Source organism: Parambassis ranga, chromosome 20 (assembly GCF_900634625.1).
Source record: "Parambassis ranga chromosome 20, fParRan2.1, whole genome shotgun sequence".
NCBI lineage: Eukaryota > Metazoa > Chordata > Actinopteri > Ambassidae > Parambassis > Parambassis ranga.
Window position 1 is genome coordinate 19,279,299 of NC_041040.1, and position 20,804 is coordinate 19,300,102.

At 40.0% G+C, this 20,804-nt stretch overlaps 1 protein-coding gene across 1 annotated transcript; it reads left to right on the top strand.

The window, feature by feature from the left end:
• The first annotated feature begins 2,985 nt into the window (after positions 1 to 2,985).
• dtx3la (deltex E3 ubiquitin ligase 3L a) lies at positions 2,986 to 7,921 on the top strand. The gene is made up of 5 exons (XM_028433262.1): positions 2,986 to 3,064; positions 4,451 to 4,533; positions 4,625 to 4,776; positions 6,638 to 6,849; positions 7,556 to 7,921. The coding sequence occupies exons 2-5, from the start codon at positions 4,452 to 4,454 to the stop codon at positions 7,623 to 7,625; spliced, it is 516 nt and encodes a 171-aa protein (XP_028289063.1). The 5' UTR covers positions 2,986 to 3,064; position 4,451; the 3' UTR covers positions 7,626 to 7,921.
• The last annotated feature ends 12,883 nt before the right edge of the window (positions 7,922 to 20,804 follow it).

Here is a 20,804-nt window from a genome sequence, read left to right on the forward strand (position 1 = left end):
CTACACCCATTGCACAAAAATGAGGCCAAACTATCTCACTTATGGACAATGCTAAGAGGCAAATACCTAACTTCAGCCACAAGCACACACCTCCCTTAAGAATCAAGAATCTTCATTGTCAATATGCATAGCACAATGAAAGCTCTTGGTACACTCGGAAAACGCAATATATACAACAAACAATAAATATAAAAAATAGAATAATAACAGAAATAGATGTATTTTGGTCAAGTCTAGCAGGATGTTGTAAAGTGCAGCATAGTGCATATCACAACTTTAGCACAGGGTGTGAATGTGTGTCTGCAGGGATCTGGTGTTAGTGTCTATGGGGTATGTGTGTGTGTGTGTGTGTGAGCAGGGAGAGTGATTGATTTCACAGCCCCAGGGAAGAAGCTGTGTCTCAGTCTGCTTGTATGAGTCTTCATGTGTCTATACGTCTTTCTGAAAGAAAGAGGCACAAACAGGCTGTTTCCCGAGTGGGTGTGTGGGGTCTGCAGCAATATGCCTGGCCTTCCGCTGGATCCGGTCAGCATATAGTGAGTCTAGATCTGGTAGAGGACTCCCCTGAGCCGTGTTCACCAACCAGTTTAAGTTTTCCGCCCTGTGCAGTGCAGCTCCCGTACCACAATGTCACACTGACACAGAGTCAGGCTCTTTAGAAGTTTGCGAGAGGGGAGACCAGCATGTTTCAGCCTCCTGAGGAAGAAGAGCCTTTGTTGGTCTTTCTTCACCAGGTGAAAAGTGTTCAGAGACCAGGTCAGGTCAGATGTGATGTGGATGCCCAGGAACTAGGGATGTAACAGTATTCTTATTATTGCGATATAACGAGAGCAAAAGTTTCTCGATATCGTCTTGCAGTTGTGACGGTATACAACAGTAGGTTGTTCGGGCAAAAATGTAGTTTTGTTTCAGTGGCAGTGCATCACAGCAGAAGGACGTGAGAAAAAGTCTACCTATAGTAAATGTAAGAAACAATGTCTTTCTCCTATGCGTGGAAAGTTCACCAATGTCTGACTTATCTGGCAAGTTCAGCAGAATAAGTACAAGAAGAGAAGAGAAGAGAAAAGCTTTGTTTATCCAGTCCAGCTAACAAGGTATTACCAGTGTGGTGTAAATCTGCAGCTTCGAGGAATTTTCAGAAACTTCCACAGGAAACAAAGAAAATGACACACGCTAAAAGTTACATTTCTACACAGAGATGGTGTTTGTAACTGAAACTAACTTTTTGCATATAAGTGCTGTTTCCCAAAAGGCTTAAATTGTGTTGTACAATATGTGTGATAATGTGTCCTGTTTTTTCCTATCACAGTAAACTGCTATTTTATGGAATACAATGTGAGTCAAAAATATACAAACAGCACAGAGTATTAGTACTCTAGAAATGTATTAGTATGGCAGGTCAACGGTCTGCCTCAATAACCATCCCCTCCATAACATGCCAATTTACACAATAGTCCCTACAAATGTTAGCATTGCAGCTAACTGGAGGGTTCTGTCATTTCAGTGCTGCTAGCCCATGAGTGTTGCCACTTTAAGATACAAAGCAGGAAAGTGGATAATCTTTCCATCAGAGCTATATCCACTACAAAGGTGGCATCTTTTGTATCGCTTTTAGCTTTGTTGTCATCGTCAAAGCTGTCACTGCAGGCTAGCTAATGTTAGCTACTGTTATTTTTTAGACTTGTTACTGACAGACATTTGTCACTACATGTGACCAAGTGTATGGTTATTTCTGCATATTTAGTTTTTCACAAAACGACAGTCTAACATTCTTGTATATAGCTGACTTACTTCTACCTCAGCTTATTACAGCTGCAGCCTTTACCCTGCACACCATCTCTTCAAACTGTTGCCCTCTGGTAAAGGCTACAGGTCAATCAGAACACACACAACCTGGTTTGGGAACAGTTTCTTCCCCTGAGCCATAACCACATTTGAAACACTTACTGAACTAACTAACTGAAGAACTGCTGCTATGCTTTTGCTGCTACTACTGTGAACTGATATGTACATGTTAGCACAGTGCATGTTGGACATTTACCCTATCCTAAGTCTAGAACCTGGAAGTGCAACTAAATTGCTTTGTGTTTTGTACAATGACAATAAAGTCTCTTGAATCTCTTGTATAGTTTTGGTTCCATTCTTGTGCGACTTCTGTTCTAAGAAGGAGTATTTCAGAGGCTGGAGCGTTTCTGAGTATAGATGGCCATAGACTTCACATAAAAATCATTCATATACAGTGTACGTGCTGGAACCCAGCCACTGCATACATTTGAAATATGCTAACAGGAACCGGGAACCAAGGGAATAAGACATTGCTTTTCTGCAACTGTGAAACTGCATGTTTAAAATTTTTTGACTGACAACACACACACTTTAATGACAGTGACTATACAGCAAATTTTGCTATTAAATGCATCAGCGTAGAGTCCTGTCATAGAAATGGATTGATTCTCTTGGTTGTTTGTGCCTGCTTGATCTAGTTGCTGCAATTCTACTGTAACAATGACAATACCCTTAGGAAGTACAAAAGCAGAATTCAACATCCATTTACTCTTAGTGAAGTCTAGGTTAAGTAAATGCTTTAAATAAAATGAAAATGTGATTAAAAAATTAAATTAAAACTGAATCAAATAAATTCTTATTGATACACCAAAAATAAGCTGACCATACAATCAATCAGCATTTATGCAAAGTTTGTTTACATTAAATCAAATTGTCTTGCTGGTCTTTTTCTTGTTTACTCATCCCAGTCATGTATAACTGGTTCACTGGTTAACTCACACAGGTAAATGAAGCATTTCCTGGTGCAATGATTATGAACGTGCATGCACGCACACACACGCATACACACAATTGTTTTAAAAGCTGCCACACCAGTTGAACAAATCACTCACCACTCAAGTACAAACACCTGGACACACCCATCTCTCTGCGCCTCTGTCTCTTCCCCTCTCCTTTCTGTACATGCCGCAGTCTCTTCCTTGTGTCATCATGAGCTAACCAGCCTTCTGGGCTCCAGACTACAGAGACCAGAGAAGAAAAGGAGGACATTTTTACAAAGGTATGGACACAGTATTACCAGTAACACACAGCAGATAAACAATTACTGTAATAACCAGGATTAGCATAGAAAGCTATTTGGATTTGTGCATTATGTTGTTGTTTGGAGTACAGCCTGACTACAGGAAGAGAGTAGGCATTTAAATCACCTTTAGGATTTAAGAGTGCAATCTGCCAATACTGCAGCGGTCACCCACTTAAAATCTGTTTAGAAAAGGAGAGAAAAACAAATATGGATTGATGATATCTAGGGGTGTAGTCGTGTCACTAAAATGTTCACCTCAGGATCTTAAAATCGAATCTTCCAAATTGGGCCTAAATTGTACTTTTAAATCAAAATGGTGGACTTCCTGTTTATAGTTTTTTTGTCCATCTTGTTGTGTTTTACATGGCTACCAAAAGTTGTACTTATAAATAAAACCTAGCCGTAGAGATGCATGGCCATTTGTGCAAGCAGTAAAATCATAGAGTGCTAGACTATAAAGGTAAAAGTTGTGGCTCTGTTTCTCATGTAAACTTGTACCAAAGATCTCATCTACGGGTGCTGCCATGTTGGAAAAAAAATCTGGAACTAGAGTCTGCACAGTAAAGGAAAGCTAAGGCCACGTTCACACCACTCCCTTTGCTTGGCTACAATTGGCTAATTGGTTGCTGTCTGTGATGGTCTTGACTGTGATGCTACTTTTGCCTTGTTTGGTCTACAATAACTAATCAAATACAAATTTATGGAAAAACAAATAGCATTTCAACACAGAGCAGAGTGATACAAACTAGCTATAAGCTAAAAAATGTATTTGAATTTTGGAGTTTTATCACTTTTCAAGCTTATCTAGGGCATATCAGGTCCTAGCATATATAAAAGATAGCAACAAGTTACAGAGTATTTGTATTGTATTTATTTGTATTATTTTATATATTTTGTATTAGTACTTTGCAATAGTACACAGTTAACAGAATTGTGTGTTTGTGTTTTGAAGTACAGAGATACTACTTCTTCAGTGGTGTGTGAAACACCTCTATTCAACTGTGTCAAACAGCTCTCAGTCCTGTGATGTTTACATCTCAGGACGTGAATAACAAAAGCCTCTGTGTGTTCCATTTAGGTTTCAGTAAACAACAACCACACGTTTGTTATGCCTATCAGTATACACTGTCCCAGCTTGCATCTTAGATCTACTATGTGGTAGACCCTCTTCAGTCTGGTAGATCATTAAGGATGTGAATGTCCTGCAGCAGGATGTATTATTGATCACACAGTGGACAGTATTTTTGCTTGGATCCAGGCATTTACCTGGATGTTACCTTGACACGTGTAAGTATTTATTCTGCAGTATAAAAATATCTATCCTTAACCATCACATCTGTTTCCCCTACAAATGTTACTTAGCATGGGGGCCAGCCACAGCAGCGAGAAGCTCCACTGTAATCGCTATCTGAATGGACAGGGTCCACCATCACCGGTACAACAAGGTCCTCCACAAACACACGTACAGCATATCATCAGTGACTTTTTGTAATATTATCTGTATTTTTTGACTGAATATGTCCTCTGTTTATTCAGCTAATGATGAGGTGAATGGGAAGTTTAAGACTATGAATGGCAGCCAGCCAGACGGTCAAATGACCTGGGTGATCCTCCACAGAGACCTACCAGGATTCCCTGAGGACAACACCTTGCAGATTAACTTCATATTTCCAGAGGGAACACAGACGGTAAGTTTGGTGGATAACAGCCTCTACGTCTGGTTTCACTATACATCTAACTCTCTACTGTCTACGTACAGCCTATTTAAGAATTGCCTGGCCTCCCTAACTGTGGTTTGGATAAGTATAATTTCTAGACTAAACTCAACTAAAAAAAACTTTAAAATGTGTGTTAACATGTAATTATCATGTCAACTAAAAGTATAAATAAGCTGTTTGGCTGTAGAGATAAACAGTTCTTACACCACCCTAAGAGCAGCACTAAACCTTTTCAGTACACTTAAATTCAAGAAGAGCTCAGAGTGCATAACGAGCATTCTTACAGAGACAACAAAGCTGATGAACTGGTAAATCTGGTTAGCGAGGCTGCAAGAGGCTGTGAATCCAAAGCAATACAGGTTTCACAATTAGGTTTCTGTGACTCACTCATCGCTGTATTAAAATAAAAGTGCTGAAACCAATCATTATATTCAAATAATAGGGTTATGTGAACTTATTTAAATAAATGATCTATAGTGGAACCACCACCAGGGGGCGATCCAGATATTTTGGCCTTTCTTTTAGAGAGCTGTCAAGTCATCTAACTGTAATACAAGTCTATCGAATAAACTAAGGGTGTTTTCACACCTGAACCAAACTCAGTCCACTTTAAGAGGACCAAAAACTGGACCAACAGAAACAGTTTATTACAAAGGGGACCAGGTTCTTTCTGTTCACACCAGGTCCTCTAGAGCTCTCAGATCCCCACTGCACTGAATTCTGGGTAGTTTTCACTTGAAGCAAAATGTCTGCTGCTATGCTTAGCCTCCTGTGTTTTTTGGTTAAATTAGTGCACATTCATAAGGAAAATATAGCTATACATATTACATATGAGTACATAATGCAATTGAAGAGACTACAAAGAAGACTGGCATGAGTTTTCCCCATAGGTTTCCCCTGGGCTACAGCATATGACCAATCTATGGCAAGCGAAGAAGGTTATAAAACATGCAAAGCGCTTGGTGTTCATGCACTGATTAGGCGAACCGTACCATTGACTTTTTTGCGAACCACCTTGGGAGGCGGTCTCGATACGGTTCGTTTTAAAGGGGTCTGGGTATGGTTGGAGTGTTCACATATGTCATCATGAGTCATCGATCCAAGTTCGTTTAGAGGGAAGTTTAGAGGACTCCCCAGTGTGTCTGACTGCTCTATGGTCACCGCTGACACCTTCCACCTTACAATGCATTAGCCAAGAGTAATATAGCACATGAACAAAGCTAACCGGAAACTGTATTTTTCCACTTAAACATTATTATGAAACTGCCATATAGAAACATGCACGCATGTTTCAAAATAAAAGCGCAAAGTCCCTTCATGAATTAACTCGCCTTCTTTAAATAGCTTATTTCATATCCCTGGAGTAGTTCAATAAACAATATAATGACTAACAAATCATCCTAAGTCAAATCTCTTTCCATTCATTTCTCCATAAATTGCAGCTGAATGACTCACAACACGACACTATTGGCATCAAGCTAGCAATTTAGCTGTAGCAACTTCACAGAGCCACGGTTAAACTTTAAAACACTGACATTCACACAACAGCAATAGACATCGTAGATGGAAACAGGCCTACTGACATTTAATGTTTACCCGCGCTGCTTGTGAAGCTGGCAAACTCAAGCAATGAGCGATTGTCGCGCTAGTTTATACTTCCGGTTACAGGTGACGCTCGGAAATCCGGAAGTGACGTGCGTAATGTTTACAAAACAGAATGACTTACACTGAAAAAAATAACTCTGACAGCATACTCTATAAAATGCATTTTCTATTTTTAATATCGTACTCATAAGCTTATTGTGTTGATTGTTTATTTTTTGTCTTGCAGGACAAACACCCTCATCCAGAGCAGCCTTTTGCAGGGCTGCGGCTTTTGGCTTATCTGCCTGACAACCGTGAAGGCAGAAGAGTTCTTAAATTGCTGGAAAAGGCCTTCTACCAGCGGCTTCTGTTCACCGTTAAAACCAACAAGGATGGAGAGGACACGATCACTACAGATTCTATCCCACTAAAAACACAACCGGACGGGGGAAGCCGAGCGTGAGTAAATCAGCACTGGCCACTGTGTACTGCCTAATGTTATATTAATAAAATCCAAAATATAAATGTTGTATGTACTGTACTTTTCCAGATAATGCCCAAAATGCCCATTTTTTCTTGGAAAGCCATCTGAAAAAAATGAGTGTGCTTCAAAAATACCGTATAGTCCTGAATATAAGATGACCACCGGTCATGTTGTATTCAGGACTATACTGTAATTTGAAAATCACTTCAGAATGAGTTGGATTTTTGTAAATAAATAATCATAAATAATATATTTTGTAACTAATTTTTAACATATTAACCCATTTACTAAAATGTATCTACGTAGAACCAGTAACACCCAGGAGCCTGAAACGCTGTGGTGTAGTATTTACTCGAATACTCTGTCAAGTTTGAGATGTGTTATTATCAGACAACCACTTACAAACACAAGCGGTGCAACTATGGCAATGAAAACAATTACACCCAGATATCACGTGAAGTCACGTCAAGTGGCAGCAGTTATACTGATGTTATCATTGTGCAGACTAACCTTTGCCCTAAAGCAACAGTCCTATTGGTGGTATCTTAGATCCAACGCATCGCTGGTGTACTGTAAACAGAAGCAGCGATGTTTATGTTAACTTTAGGTTCATTCATACAAAAAAATATTTTCCCCCTATTTGGTGCTATGTAATTTAGTTTTTTGTTTTTTTTTTTGCAGTGACGGCTACCCAGATTCTGACTACCTGAAGAACGTGAAGAAGGAATTGAAGGAAAAAGGCATTGAATAACATTGCTGGACAGACAGATGTTTTTTTCTCTCTCTTTTGTGCTCAGTGTACTATTTCCTTACTGCAGCATGTATTTATTACAAAATGTTTTAACCCTTTATTTTTTTGTCCTAATTTAACTTTTGGTGTTTTATGTTTCATTTAAATGCACTAATGTGACATGTTTTAATGTTAACAATACATCCTGGTCAAAAATATTCTTGTTCCACAGTCATACTGAAGCCCATAGTAATGCCAATAATTAAATAGCTTTAGTTTTCATGTTATAATATTATACAATTAAAAGCGATTTTCTGTCACCAAGAAAATATATATGATGTTATTTGCTCAATATTTGTAGTAAGTAGGAATAAAATTATGAAGTCAGGTGATTTAAGGAGTAGTAAAAACTAATTTTTATGGAGGAGAAGAGGAGGTAGAGAAGACAGAAAGAAGAGAGGGAAGTGAATTACAGTGGAAAAAGACAGAGCAAGTGAAAGTTTACTGGATTTCCAGGGGACAGTACCAACAAATAAACAACCAATTTAAAATACAAAGTTATTATCTATTCTGCAAATATATCAAATATACAATGAGGTAAGCAGCAAGTCATCAGATAAGGCCCAGCCCACTTTAGATAGATAGTTACAATTGGTGCGATAGGGCTGTGAAGCAGAGGGATTTCAGACTTTGAGTGGTTATGGCTGGCCAGGCCAGGACTTTTAAATATGAGTGTTAGGACTACAGGGAGTCATTTAGGCATGCTGGGATCGACTTTTCTGCAGGCATGATGGTGGTACTTTTGAATTAGATGGAGACCGACATCAAAGATGCAGAATAATTGTGCTGCCCTTTGCTATGACAATGGCTCAGGGGGTAGCAACATGACAACATGAGCAAGTGGATTAAAACAAGTTTTACATTTATTTACAAAATTAATTTACAACAGAACTAAAGAAATAAACAAGGTGGTGTGGCTTTGCTCCTGCTGGCTGAGAGAGAGTGAAGGGTAGAGGAAGGGCTTATACCCTCAGCAGATGACCAGGTGCAACTGATCAGGACAAGGTCCCTGTTGATTGGGCATCTGAAACAAAAGAGGAGAACAAACCAAAAACGGACACCCCAGTGGAGATAACACTCTGCAAAAGTGGGGATTTGCTCTGTTTTCATCCAGGTTGTACCATTTCACCTGATTTAATCATATTATTAAGTCCTTGTTAATCTGTACATTGAGTTTCTCTATGGTCCTCACTACTAAGTGATTAAGAAACATTATCAAAGTCATTCTGCACTGCACATCTGTTCCAGTAGGAAGTGGTGGGAAGGAATTTTTTATTGCTTTTATTTTTTTTCTGACTCTTCTACCTTTACGCCCTACCAAAAGCTTTGCCGCACTGTTATTGGTCCATAATGCCAAGTATGAACTTTTCCAGTTTAATGCAGGCCTGATGTTCTCTTCAAACTGAATTACAGCCAGGTCCTTGCACTCACAATAACATATAATCTCATTTGGGAGGCCTGTGTCATTCAGGAGCCTCTTAAACCATTTTCTCCTGGATGCTTTCACACATACACACACACACGCACACTTATCTGTCCACCACTGGCGGGTCACACAGGCTGTCAAATTTATCTTCACTGCAACACACACACACATACACACATCAGGATTCACAAGCCTTTAGCTTTGTTTGTAGCTCAGAGGGAAGCTGCCTCTCCGATCCCAGTTTATTCAGCTAAAAGAAGAAGCTATGTCAGAATGTTAAATCCCTTTATTATGTATATAGGAGGAGCTTTGAAAATAATTAATTTGTGAGATTAAGTAAAGATTATGACTGCAGTTCAACCAACCTTTGGAAGCAACACAACACAACACAACACAACACAGGTACTATTCTATGTGCTGCCACATACTTATCACAATACTTTTGGAAGTAGGAGAAGAGCATAACTGAAACAAGACTCATTAGACAAGAACTGAAAAAAAATGATGGAATTACCTGCCAAAAGACACAGATTACATGCTACCTGTACAAGGATGAGCAGAAAGCCTACATCCATGTGGATTAAGAGGAAAATGAATCTTCTATCAAAAAACTGCTACTGAGACTCTACTATGTTACTCTGAAGTTACTCTACTTCCTGCTGAGGAAGAATAATATCACTCAGAGTCTCCTGGTGCACACACACAAGAGTCAGACTGTTGCACTCAGTCAGAGGATGCTGTCTATTGTGGCTCTGTAGAAGTTTGTCAGAAGCTGAGGGGAGAGTGGTCCTCTCGAGCTTCCTGAGGAAGAAGAGCCCAATGTGTGCATGGACCAAGGGAGGTCAGATGTGATGTGGATACCCAGAACTTGTTGACCCGCTTAAGTTCCTGGGCATCCACAGTTGAAAGGGTGTGAGCCCTCTAGTGGCCAACATGTAAAATAACAAATGTGGCTCACAATTCCCAAATTCAACATGGACCTCTTTTGTCTAAGATGTGAGACTGTAAGCACTGGGTAATATTCCTGTGAGTCCATAGTGGCCCAAATCTCAGTCAGTTGTGGCTCATTGGTCCATTTTGGCAGAGATGTGGCTACGACCCTCTGTGTCCCATCACAACAGGCCAGGTTTATAGCCTATACTACAGCCATTGATGTTGATGTTGTCCATTGTTATATACAGTCTAGCAGAACAGGAACGCTATCAGGAGAGCACTATATATCTATGATTGCACCACAATTAACAGTCCACTATTGACCCTTCGCTGGTGAAGTCTCATTGGAGGAAAAAATAACACAGCACTGTTTGGTACCACCAATAACATAATGTTACCGTACACTGTATATAAAGATGGACAAAATCACCTGTCAAAAAATAATTGCATTTTGAAGATGCTCAGACTCTTGCTGGCTTCATTTCACTGCTTGTCATTAAAATGAATAGTCATGTGTGTTGTGTTGTGTAGACCATCACCTCAATATGTAACATATCCTTATCCTCCACCCTCTCTCTCTGCCCGTGCTGCCAATCATCTCTGTGCTGTCCTCTGACACTTGCGAAATCAAGATGGCTCTGCCTTTATGATATCTGAAATCGGATGGCTGGCGATGGAATTTCAAAGGGTGTAGACCGTTAGAGGTGCACGCATTCAAAGAGTCCGTATAAAGCTTCCTTTACATTCATCCTCTCTCTTTATCTCTCACTAAGCAGCCCTTTCTTGCTCTGCCCTCTTACCCCATCACAATGCTATCAGAGCTCCGGTCACAGCCAGACAGTCAGCTTCCCCTGTGTTCTCATTTTATCCCTCACAAAGACTCAACAATGGCTATGTAGACATATTGTACATCGAGCTCAGTCTCAGGCTAAGTGGAACCGTGGAGTACTTCTGTGACATGATAGGATCTTTGGCCTCTCTTTACAGCTTAAACCCTTCTCATTGCTTTAAGATGGAGAGGTGTGATAGTGTATACATATGAGAACATCTCTCCATCACCATCCTTACTACACAGAGAGCAGTGAAGGCGTTTTAGACTAAGGATTCCACATGGACATCCGGGGAGATGGAGATGAATTTTGTGTGTACTTTGGACAGGGAGCTAGGAGACAAAATGAATCAGATTAGACATTCAACTTGTGGCGAAGCATCTAGAATTTTGTCAAGCATGACATATTTGCATCAATATATATATATATACCGTATATATATACATATATATATATATATATATATATATATATATATATATATATATATATATATATATATATATATTTTTTTTTTTTTTTTTTTTTTTAAATCATCTCAATATGTCAAAATGTGTGGGTTATTAGGCAAGGCCGGAGTGCACTGTTTTGTTGTGGTCTGTACAGCTTATGTGAAATGAAAAAAAAAAAGCAGGCAGGTGTTTTCTCCTTATAAATGATGATGATCAAGCAGATAAAAGTCCTGGAGGTGGTTTTATGCCCTTAACATTAGTCCTTATTTTATATCTTAAGCTCAGAAATAAACAAACCTTCTAAATTATAATGCCCATCTTGGAATTTAAATAACCGACAGTGCTATAAAAATTCATCACTAGGTGTGTAGAGGAAGGCCTCCAATGTACAAGCCTCTTCCAAACCTCCTTTTTCAGCGAGAAAGTGGTGATTTTGATCATTTTATTTTCCAAGATTCAAGATTCAAAGATTCAAATATGACAAAAGATTTGTCATATGCACAGTATAGAAACTGGTACAATGAAATTCTTACTTTGCTGCTCACACTGAATGCCATAAAGGTTTTAGAAGTCAAAATAGAATAATTTGCAAAAGAGCAATTTCAAGAGCAAAAGATGCAAATAAGTACACAAAATATAAACTATGGAAGTAAAAAAGCTATATACATATAAATGTGCATAAATGTGCATGTGTGCTCCATCAGCTGTTGTGCAAATTGAGCAGAGAATGAATCATAGTGCAAAAACTGTCAGGAGGTAAACAGTCAGGAGGTTCATGTGCAGTTATTGGATTGGATATTAAGGTGCACAAAGAAATAAATAGAGTATTGCACTTACTGTTACTGCATGTAAACAGTCAGTGTGTAAACAGTCAGTGTGTATGTGCGAGGTACAGTCCATTGTTACAGACTCCTGTCAGCTGTTGAGGAGTCTGATGGCGGAGGGGAAGAAAGAGTTCCTGAGTCTGGTGGTCCTGCACTTCACACTCCTGGACCTCCGGCCTGAGGGGAGGAGAGTGAACAGACCTTGTTAGGGGTAGGTGGGGTCCTTGATGATGGAGGAAGCTCTCCTGTGGACTGTGTGCTGGTAGATGTGCAGAGAGGGCAGAGGAGTCCTGGTGATCTTAGACACAGTCTTCACCACTCTCTGCAGGTGCTCCATGGCGGTAGAGCTGTCGTACCACACGGTGATGCAGCTGGTCAGGATGGACTCAACGACGCAGCTGTAAAAGCTGCTGAGGATCTTTGGCGACATGCCAAACTTCCTCAGCCTCCTCAGGAAGTACAGCCGCTGCTGAGCTTTCTTCACCAGCTGTGTGGTGTTGAGAGTCCAGATGGGGTCCTCCGTGATGTGGACCCCCAGATATTTGAAGCTGCTCACCCTCTGCGCTTCCAGTCCCCGGATAAACAATGGCTGATGAGGTCTCCTATCTTTCTTCATGTCCACTATCATCTCCTTAGTCTTGTCCGTGTTGAGGGTGAGGTTGTTGTCCTCACACCATGTCACCAGAGTTGCCACCTCCCTCCTGTAGGCTGCCTCGTCCTCGCCCGTGATGCGACCTATCGTTTTATTTGACTTTAAGCCACTTCAGCATTGACCCTGAAGAGTGCTGCTTGATTAGACACATTGCTTAAACGTGTGGAAGATAAAAACGTGGTTGACACACCTGACTAATTGTCCTGGAATAGTACTAGAAGCTTGGAGCTATGATCTCTTGTACCCTTTAACTTTATATCCACCCGAGGGGTTGATTCTGTAACTTGGCCTTGCAGTACACCTCAGTGTCTATACCTGGTGTCTGGATCTCAGTATGGATAAATGGATGGTCATGTTCTGCCTCTGAACAGGACTCCCCTGCCTTTCCTTTCAGTGATTAATGGTCTTTTAGTTGACAAATCACCCCAGAGGCTGACAGAAGCGGCTGCTAGGCAGACAATAGCTACTAGACAATCAATGCCACAAGGTCCCACTTTTGGCCCTTTTAAGTCTGTAGTTCTTTCAATTTATTCATTTTCATTTCATCATTTCTGATGGAGCTGAATGATAATAAAAATATACTAGGGGTTAATTTTACAACATTAAACATGTTAAACAAGGTTGCACAGTCATCATTTTCCCCGGCCACCATGAACACAGGAGACAAGGAATGAAATATTGACCTTTTTGTGATAAATTGAACAATATATATATAAACAAAATGAATCACACAAAACTCAAGTTCACTTTGACAAGAAAATGGTGTTAGTCTTTCATTAGGATGTCCAGTTTCTCCTTATCCTCAGCTGCTCCTCAGATTCAATCGTGGTCCAGTTTGTAAGTAATATCTCCTCCAATTATGTGGAATCTTTAATGAAACACCTCGGTTGTTACTCTGGCTCTTACAAAGATGATTTCTTTTATGGTCAGTAATAGCTGTGGAAGTAATAATTACATTCAAATATTAATCTCTGTTGCCGGGACAGAGCAATGAATCAACCACCCTAAGTACATTACAATGACAAATTATTGTCATTCTCCTTTGAATGAAAGGGAGCTGGATGTGAGGCGGGGCTTCAAACAACAATCTTCACTGACACATAGCAGACAGTCTGCGTTGCCTATATACTGTCCATTATTATGCGTTTTTAAGGTAAATTTCTCATTAACAGCGCTGCCAACAATACACCCATAATTTCATATTTGGGGTTAGTTTCTGTTATTCCCTGTAGAGACTAATGTGACCTGTGTTACCATGGGCAAGGACTTAGTTTAGGCTGAAACTAGTGAAAAGATGCAGGACTGGCCAAGTCTTGAAAATCCCGATCGTGAGCTTTGTGGTGTCGGTGATTGGTGTCTGGCTTGCCTTGACTTTGTGTACTTAGCAGCCAAAGGTCCCATCTTTCACTTTTTGTTCTAAAAACAAAACAAACAGAAAAAAACCCATTACTGAATGTTTGTTTTTTATAAATCATATTTTTCTACTTCGGTCATGACCCAGAAGTTATGTCATCTACTGCCACATAGCAATTTTTGTTCTCACTGTTTTGACTTTAGAACAATTAGAGGCTTAACCATTAGGCCATATATAAATATGGAAGACAAGAAAAAGGATCTGGATCAAGAGGTAAGGTCGTATGGTCACTGTCCCGCCCACTTGTGCATCAAACAACGCTCATCCTCATCCCTTTTTGTGTAGCTTAGCTGTTCTACTGGCTGCTGACTGTGATTACTTCCTGCTTTAATTAGCCAACAATAACTTATTCAATAGTTTTTAGTTGGGCAGCAACCAATAAATGATTAACCAACCAAAACAAGATAAGGAATTTTCAGTTAAGTCAACAATAATTAATAATAACATTGTTATAAAATGCTATCTTACAATTTCAAAACACCTCAACAAAGAGAATGCATCACATGAATAAAAAACCCTATTGGTGATGGACTAACTGATGAGATATGCATGGGTTTGATGTAACTTTGACCTCTGGCCGCCCACACTGGGCTCCGGCTTGTCTATTAATCACACATAAATGGTTGTCACAGCTGGATACAGCACTCATCCAACATTGCCAGTCGCTGTCAGCTGTTTGACAAATGGAAGAAAGGGGAGAAAGCTGGGAGACAGGAAGGTGACCGGGGACCGGAGCGGATTGCGTGGGTCTAAATTGTCCTTTATCAGAAGGCGCAATGATCAGCTCTCACATTTAATCACTCTGTTTGAGGCCCGTGTTTACAGTATATGATGTCGACTATGTCATTGATGACATTGACTTTGGTCCCGCTTTTTATGTATTTCTGTATAAATAAGCTCTATTTTTAGAATTACATAAATATTATGTTTAAAATGTAAAGGTTATACCTAACATAACTGCTAGCCGTCACACAATACATATGGTGCAAATGTGCAATGAAGCAGGTTTTTAGGGGACATTTCCATTCATTTCTCCAACCTGCTTTGCTCAGTACTAGGCTGCAGATGTCAATGGGCAAAACACTGGGGTCAGGTCACCAGTCCACTGCAAGACTAACTAACTGGTCTCCATCTTGATAGTTCAAATTCATTATTACAAATGTCCCTTGATCATACTTCCATTTTTGAATGTCGCTGTCCTGAAACACTGACCACGTGGACACGTCTGTCTGTTTTATCAACAGAAAACATGATATCTGTAAGACGACTGTAGACCCTAGTCAAAGGTGACTCGTATCGGAAATGGTAGTGAGAGCAAATGCTTGGATGAAGTGCACTAGAGGACCTTTGCTGTCTTTTCTCCATTGTTTAGCCTGGTAGTAGTACCACACAGTTTTGGTAACTTTTTAGGGAAACCAGAAGATCTCAGCTGTGACATCAAGATCACGATATGATCATGATATCTGACTAGAAAAAAAATCAGTTTTATCCTGTTTTAAATCCAAAAAGCTGTGTGACATCTAGACATTAGAATGCTGACATAAATAAGTAAATAAATAACAATTTGTCTCCTTATGATCACTTTGGCTCATCAAATCCCACCCATAGTAAACATAGCTAACCATTCATTCAGAACACAAAATGCATTGGATTATTATTAACTGCTGTATATGACAAAGACCTCACAGATGCCCGGACACTACGTCTACGGCAATGATGGTCAACAACTGGCCTGCCGGAGCTTTCCATCTGACCCCTTGAATAATTACTGAACTCAGGATTTGTGAAAACTAGAAACTAGGAAACTACTCCCCCATAACAGCTTGACAGCCTCAAAAACATGACGCCTAAATATCACAATTGCCCACATGGCCCCTGGACAAATGTAGTTAATGAGTTGATAAGTCATGTATGTAGAAATCAAATAAAATCCACACATTGTATTAGAAATAAAAACACATTAACACACATTAATTGCTGGAAATTGGTATGCTTAACTTTATCTCCCCGAGATCTTATCTTACCATATAAAGTGCATATAAAGTATCACATCAAAAAGTGTTTAGCTTATTGAATACCTCCATAAATAAAATCATTGCCAAACAGTGCACACAAATGCACCATTCCCATCATTAATAATCTTTTTAGCATATAATAAGTAATTGATCCTAAAAGGGTTGAAAAACAGGTTTATAAAACACTGCAAAACACAAACTATTAATCACAGAAAGAAAACTGCAGCTAGAATAATCTAACTTAGTATTTTGGATGGTCCGTGAACTGCTCATGTGTTACTTAAACTTGATGTTTAATCAGCAGTCATGTGGCAACAGTTCAGCAACCTTTAGAGTAAGCACTGGGAAGAGGTGCCCTGCATAAACACCTGAACAGACCAACGTATGAGAAGACAGACATAAATATTTGAGCAACAAAAGTAGTGTAATATGACTTAAAAACAATATAATGTTGAACAAGATGTCTACACATTAATTGAGGATACATTTGGTAGGGAACTGGCTGTCTTGAATAGTGTGCACAGATTGACATGAATGTGGTTCCTCTGAGCTGATGTACACAGTATGCAGTAAAACGCCTTGTTTGTTAAGGTTGTGAAAATTTGTTATAGTATATAATAGTTAAATGACCCCTATTGTTTTCCTGCATTGGCAATACTTAGACTACATAGAAAAAATTGTAACTGATCTTTTAAGTGATGTCACATTCCTCACAAGGCATGTTTGATTGCCCTCTTCCTGTAGCCATGATTGTGCTGTTTACACAGACGTACTGAACTTAAGATTGCAGTGAAAAATGAGCCCACAGTGGCCAAAAGTATGAAAGAAGCGAAAGAAAAAGGTCAGAAATGGCTTGGTTTTAAGAGAGCTGATCACCAAAGTATTTGTAAAATAAGCATTTAAGCTAGCTAACAAGCTATAAACTATAGGGTTGGGCCCAAATCCCATTCAATAACACACAGGAGGCGAGAGGAGCTATGACCTATTTTCCAGATGTTTTGGCCTCACTTTTGGAGATCCGTCATGTTGTCCATTATATACAGTCTATGGTCCTGATGCAGAAAAAATGTTCCATATTTATAGGAGACAGACAAAAATCAATTGCTCCCAAACAGCCTCCAATGCAGCACCGCTGTCATTTAGGCCAGGATCTCACAAAATCACTCATGGCAGTGACCATGTTACTGTGGACACTGAGTCACAGTTGAACTTCATTTATCTGATGATCCACTTCCTCTCTTCCTTCTTCCCTCCGCCTAGCTCATGTTCTGTCAGGATTAATGAGCTTGTTGAGGGTTGAGTGATGGACCAGGGCAGAGCAGCAGGGAGTCTTCTGGATCCAGTTCCACTGCTTATCAGCATTAAAGTATTCTGCTGATAACGAGTCCAACCTCAGTTTAATTGAGCATAAATATTGTTGTTATGCTGACAAATGTAATATTTGTACAGGATTAGCTGTCCCTAAAGACCTTTGGTAATATGTTACTCCCCACATCTGTGCTTTGAGTGGCACATTAAACAAGAATGAACAAAGTCTGTTTCACCTTTGGGGGGCTTTGAAGCACTCATTAATTCCTTGGTAGGATGAGTCCTTCAAAGCCCTAGAGTGACCAGGCATGTATCTAAGGTAGAGGCCCTTTTCAGAAAGTTTGGCCTCAAAGCCAGAAGTCATCCAGCATCCTTTTCTGAGGGGTTGGTGCTACTACATGGGGCCACCTAGCAGCTGTCTTCATAATCTTCTCTTTGTCCCTGAACCATTTTGTTCCAGCTTCAAACTGTAACTATCATTCTGGATTTTACCATCCAACCACCTATACCTGCGCTTCTGGCAGTCAAGCATGATTTGACACATTCAGTCATATCTACGCCTACAGCAAAGCCTCTCGCCTTCCTTTAAGCTGGTCTTTGGCAGACTCTTACGGATCCACATTACGTCGTGTCACAGGATTTCCTCCCACAAATGCTAACACAGCCAACTCGAAGACTGTGCACTTTGCCTTTCTCTGCTTGGGAAACAGGAGTCCTGGGCCTCTTCCATATTTGTTTTGGAGATCTCCAATAGACATCATCTCAGATTGTGGCCCCCAAAATACTTTTTAAGTCCTCAAGCCACCACGGACCATCTGCCAGCCCAGCCTCTTACTCTCCTTACCGCCACCACTAACATGGACATTCCCCCTTAAATGGACAATCTCTCTTGAGCCTTTACTGGTAAAACAAGCCCTTTTAATTAACCCCTTTCCTCCTTCTAACAAGGACTTAAATGGCTCTTTTAAAAAACATAGCTTGTTTATAATAGTTTTTTTTTTTTAATTTTGATCATGCGTGTTTGCTTTTTTGTTTTTATGTTTGAGTCTGTGTGTGTGTGTGTATGTATGAAGCCACCATTCTTATCTCCCTATATCCAACAGGTTAACGTCTATTCACTGTTCCCGGGCTGATTTATGGCCTGCTATTGCTCTGTGATATTGTTGAATACCGCAGACTGTGATTGCCTCTTCAGACCCCTTGCCACTCTGCACCCTGTACTGTCACCGCAGGGCCCCCATGAGGACCTTACATACACTCTAATTGGTTTGGGAAGGATTTGGCAGCCTTTGAACTGAAGACAGACGAACAGCAAATGAAGAGCGAGGAAGAGGGATGGAGAGAACAAGAAAAATAGAAATAGGTTGATCGGATGAGTATATATATATATATATATATATATATATATATATATATATATATTTTGTCCTCATGGATGATGTTTGAAGACAACATGCAGAGACAAAACTTGCATATCAGAACAGTATGCATTTTACTCTTGAATAAACAACACTGACATGCGCAGTAATGCATGGTGCATGCAAAGTAGCCCTTTAAATTGGACGGATCGGGCTGGAGTGAAACGCATTCGTATGTGGACACGGAAGGGGCAGATAAAACGTGTCAGACAGACAGAAAACTGTCAATTAAAAATGATCTGTGAAAGTTGAGGCTATTTTGAAGTCAGACCTACTACTACAGTCTCCCAATGTAAGTCTGATGAGCAGAGTTAGTTGGGAGACATACATCGCTGGAATATTTGAAAGTAATAGGACGTTGTAGAAAAATTACACTTACTCGGACAGTCTTTAGGACCTTTAAGGAAGTGAGAATATGATTTCATAGAGTGTCACTGGCAGACATTTTGAGGAACAACGCTGATTGGAATGACACTGTGTCTCTGACATATCCCCCCCCCCCCGTTTCCTGATTGACGCAACGCCAGAATTATTCCGCTTGTCCACGCTCAATGGAAATTACCAGAATGAAAGGAAGATCATTTGAAGAGAACCTTGCTGATGAGAGCACTTCATGTTTAAAATTACACCGTCACAAAGTGTACATTTATAACTGTTCTCGACTTAAATTTGGTACATTTAGTCCAGTTCCAGTTTCTATTTCTGTGGGGTCTTGGGTTCAAATGCCTGATAACATGTTAACATCTACCATAGCAATCGCTGCCACTTTAGTCAAGTGCGTGGTCTTACCAGATATGCACCAAGTGTTTTCTTTGTAAGGTTTTCTTTGGACCCTGAAGCAGACCACTTCGGGAGAATAGGGTTTAGAGAATGTAATAAATATTTTGGTGGAATGAAGGAGAGAATGACTAGGCCAAGGCGAAAGACAGGAAGAGCCACGGAAACATCCTAGTCCTGGAAATAGAGGAAAGACAGCAATCAACGCAAAAAAAGGTTCTTTACGACTATTGTTCACATGAGGATGCACAGAGAGTAAAGAGCGAGAGATTTACCACAGTGGCAAACAATCTGGCTATGAGTTTCAGTCCCACCAAAACCGAAAAGAGCTGAATGGTGGATGATCACTAGGTGTGTCAGCCACCAACCATGAGGAAGCCATGCCTATAGCCAGTCTGAAACAGAAAGACTTCGACATGCCCAACAGCAACAAAGAGATTGATCAGGCAGGGAGTTAAATACAAGAATACCATAGAGAATTTGGTCAATTTTCAAAATAAAACACTAAAATAAAGCACTGACATTATTCTGTAACCAGGGGATAAGGGCCATCAGTCAGAAGGTCCCAGATCAGATTTAACGTTAATGAGGAGAGGTTGTTTTTGAAAATGGAAAGGCACAAAAGCCTGGAGAACTTTTTTGTTGCCCCTAGAAAGTGCACAACTTTCCTTTTTTCTTTCACCAAGCTCAATTTTTTTAGCTTATAATTTAAAGAATAGTAATTTATGGTGTAGCAATTGAATGCGTTGTTTCAATATATAGTAGGGATGTCCCGATCAGGTTTTTTTGCCCTTGAGTCCGAGTCTGAGTCATTTGATTTTGAGTATCTGCCGATACCGAGTCCCGATCCGATTCGTACTCGTTGCGGCAAAACCTGTGTGTGTGTGTGTGACCACACTGGGAGATTTCACACACGCAGCACATCAAGGTCTCGAACCCAGGACCTGTCGCACCAAAAGCAACTGTCATACCCCTGCTCTACAAGACACAGAGCCACCCTACACAGAAGGCGTTAACTTTGACAGCCCTAATAAATATATATCCGAGTCCTGATCGGGAGGTAATGTCTGATGCTGATCGAGTCTCAAATC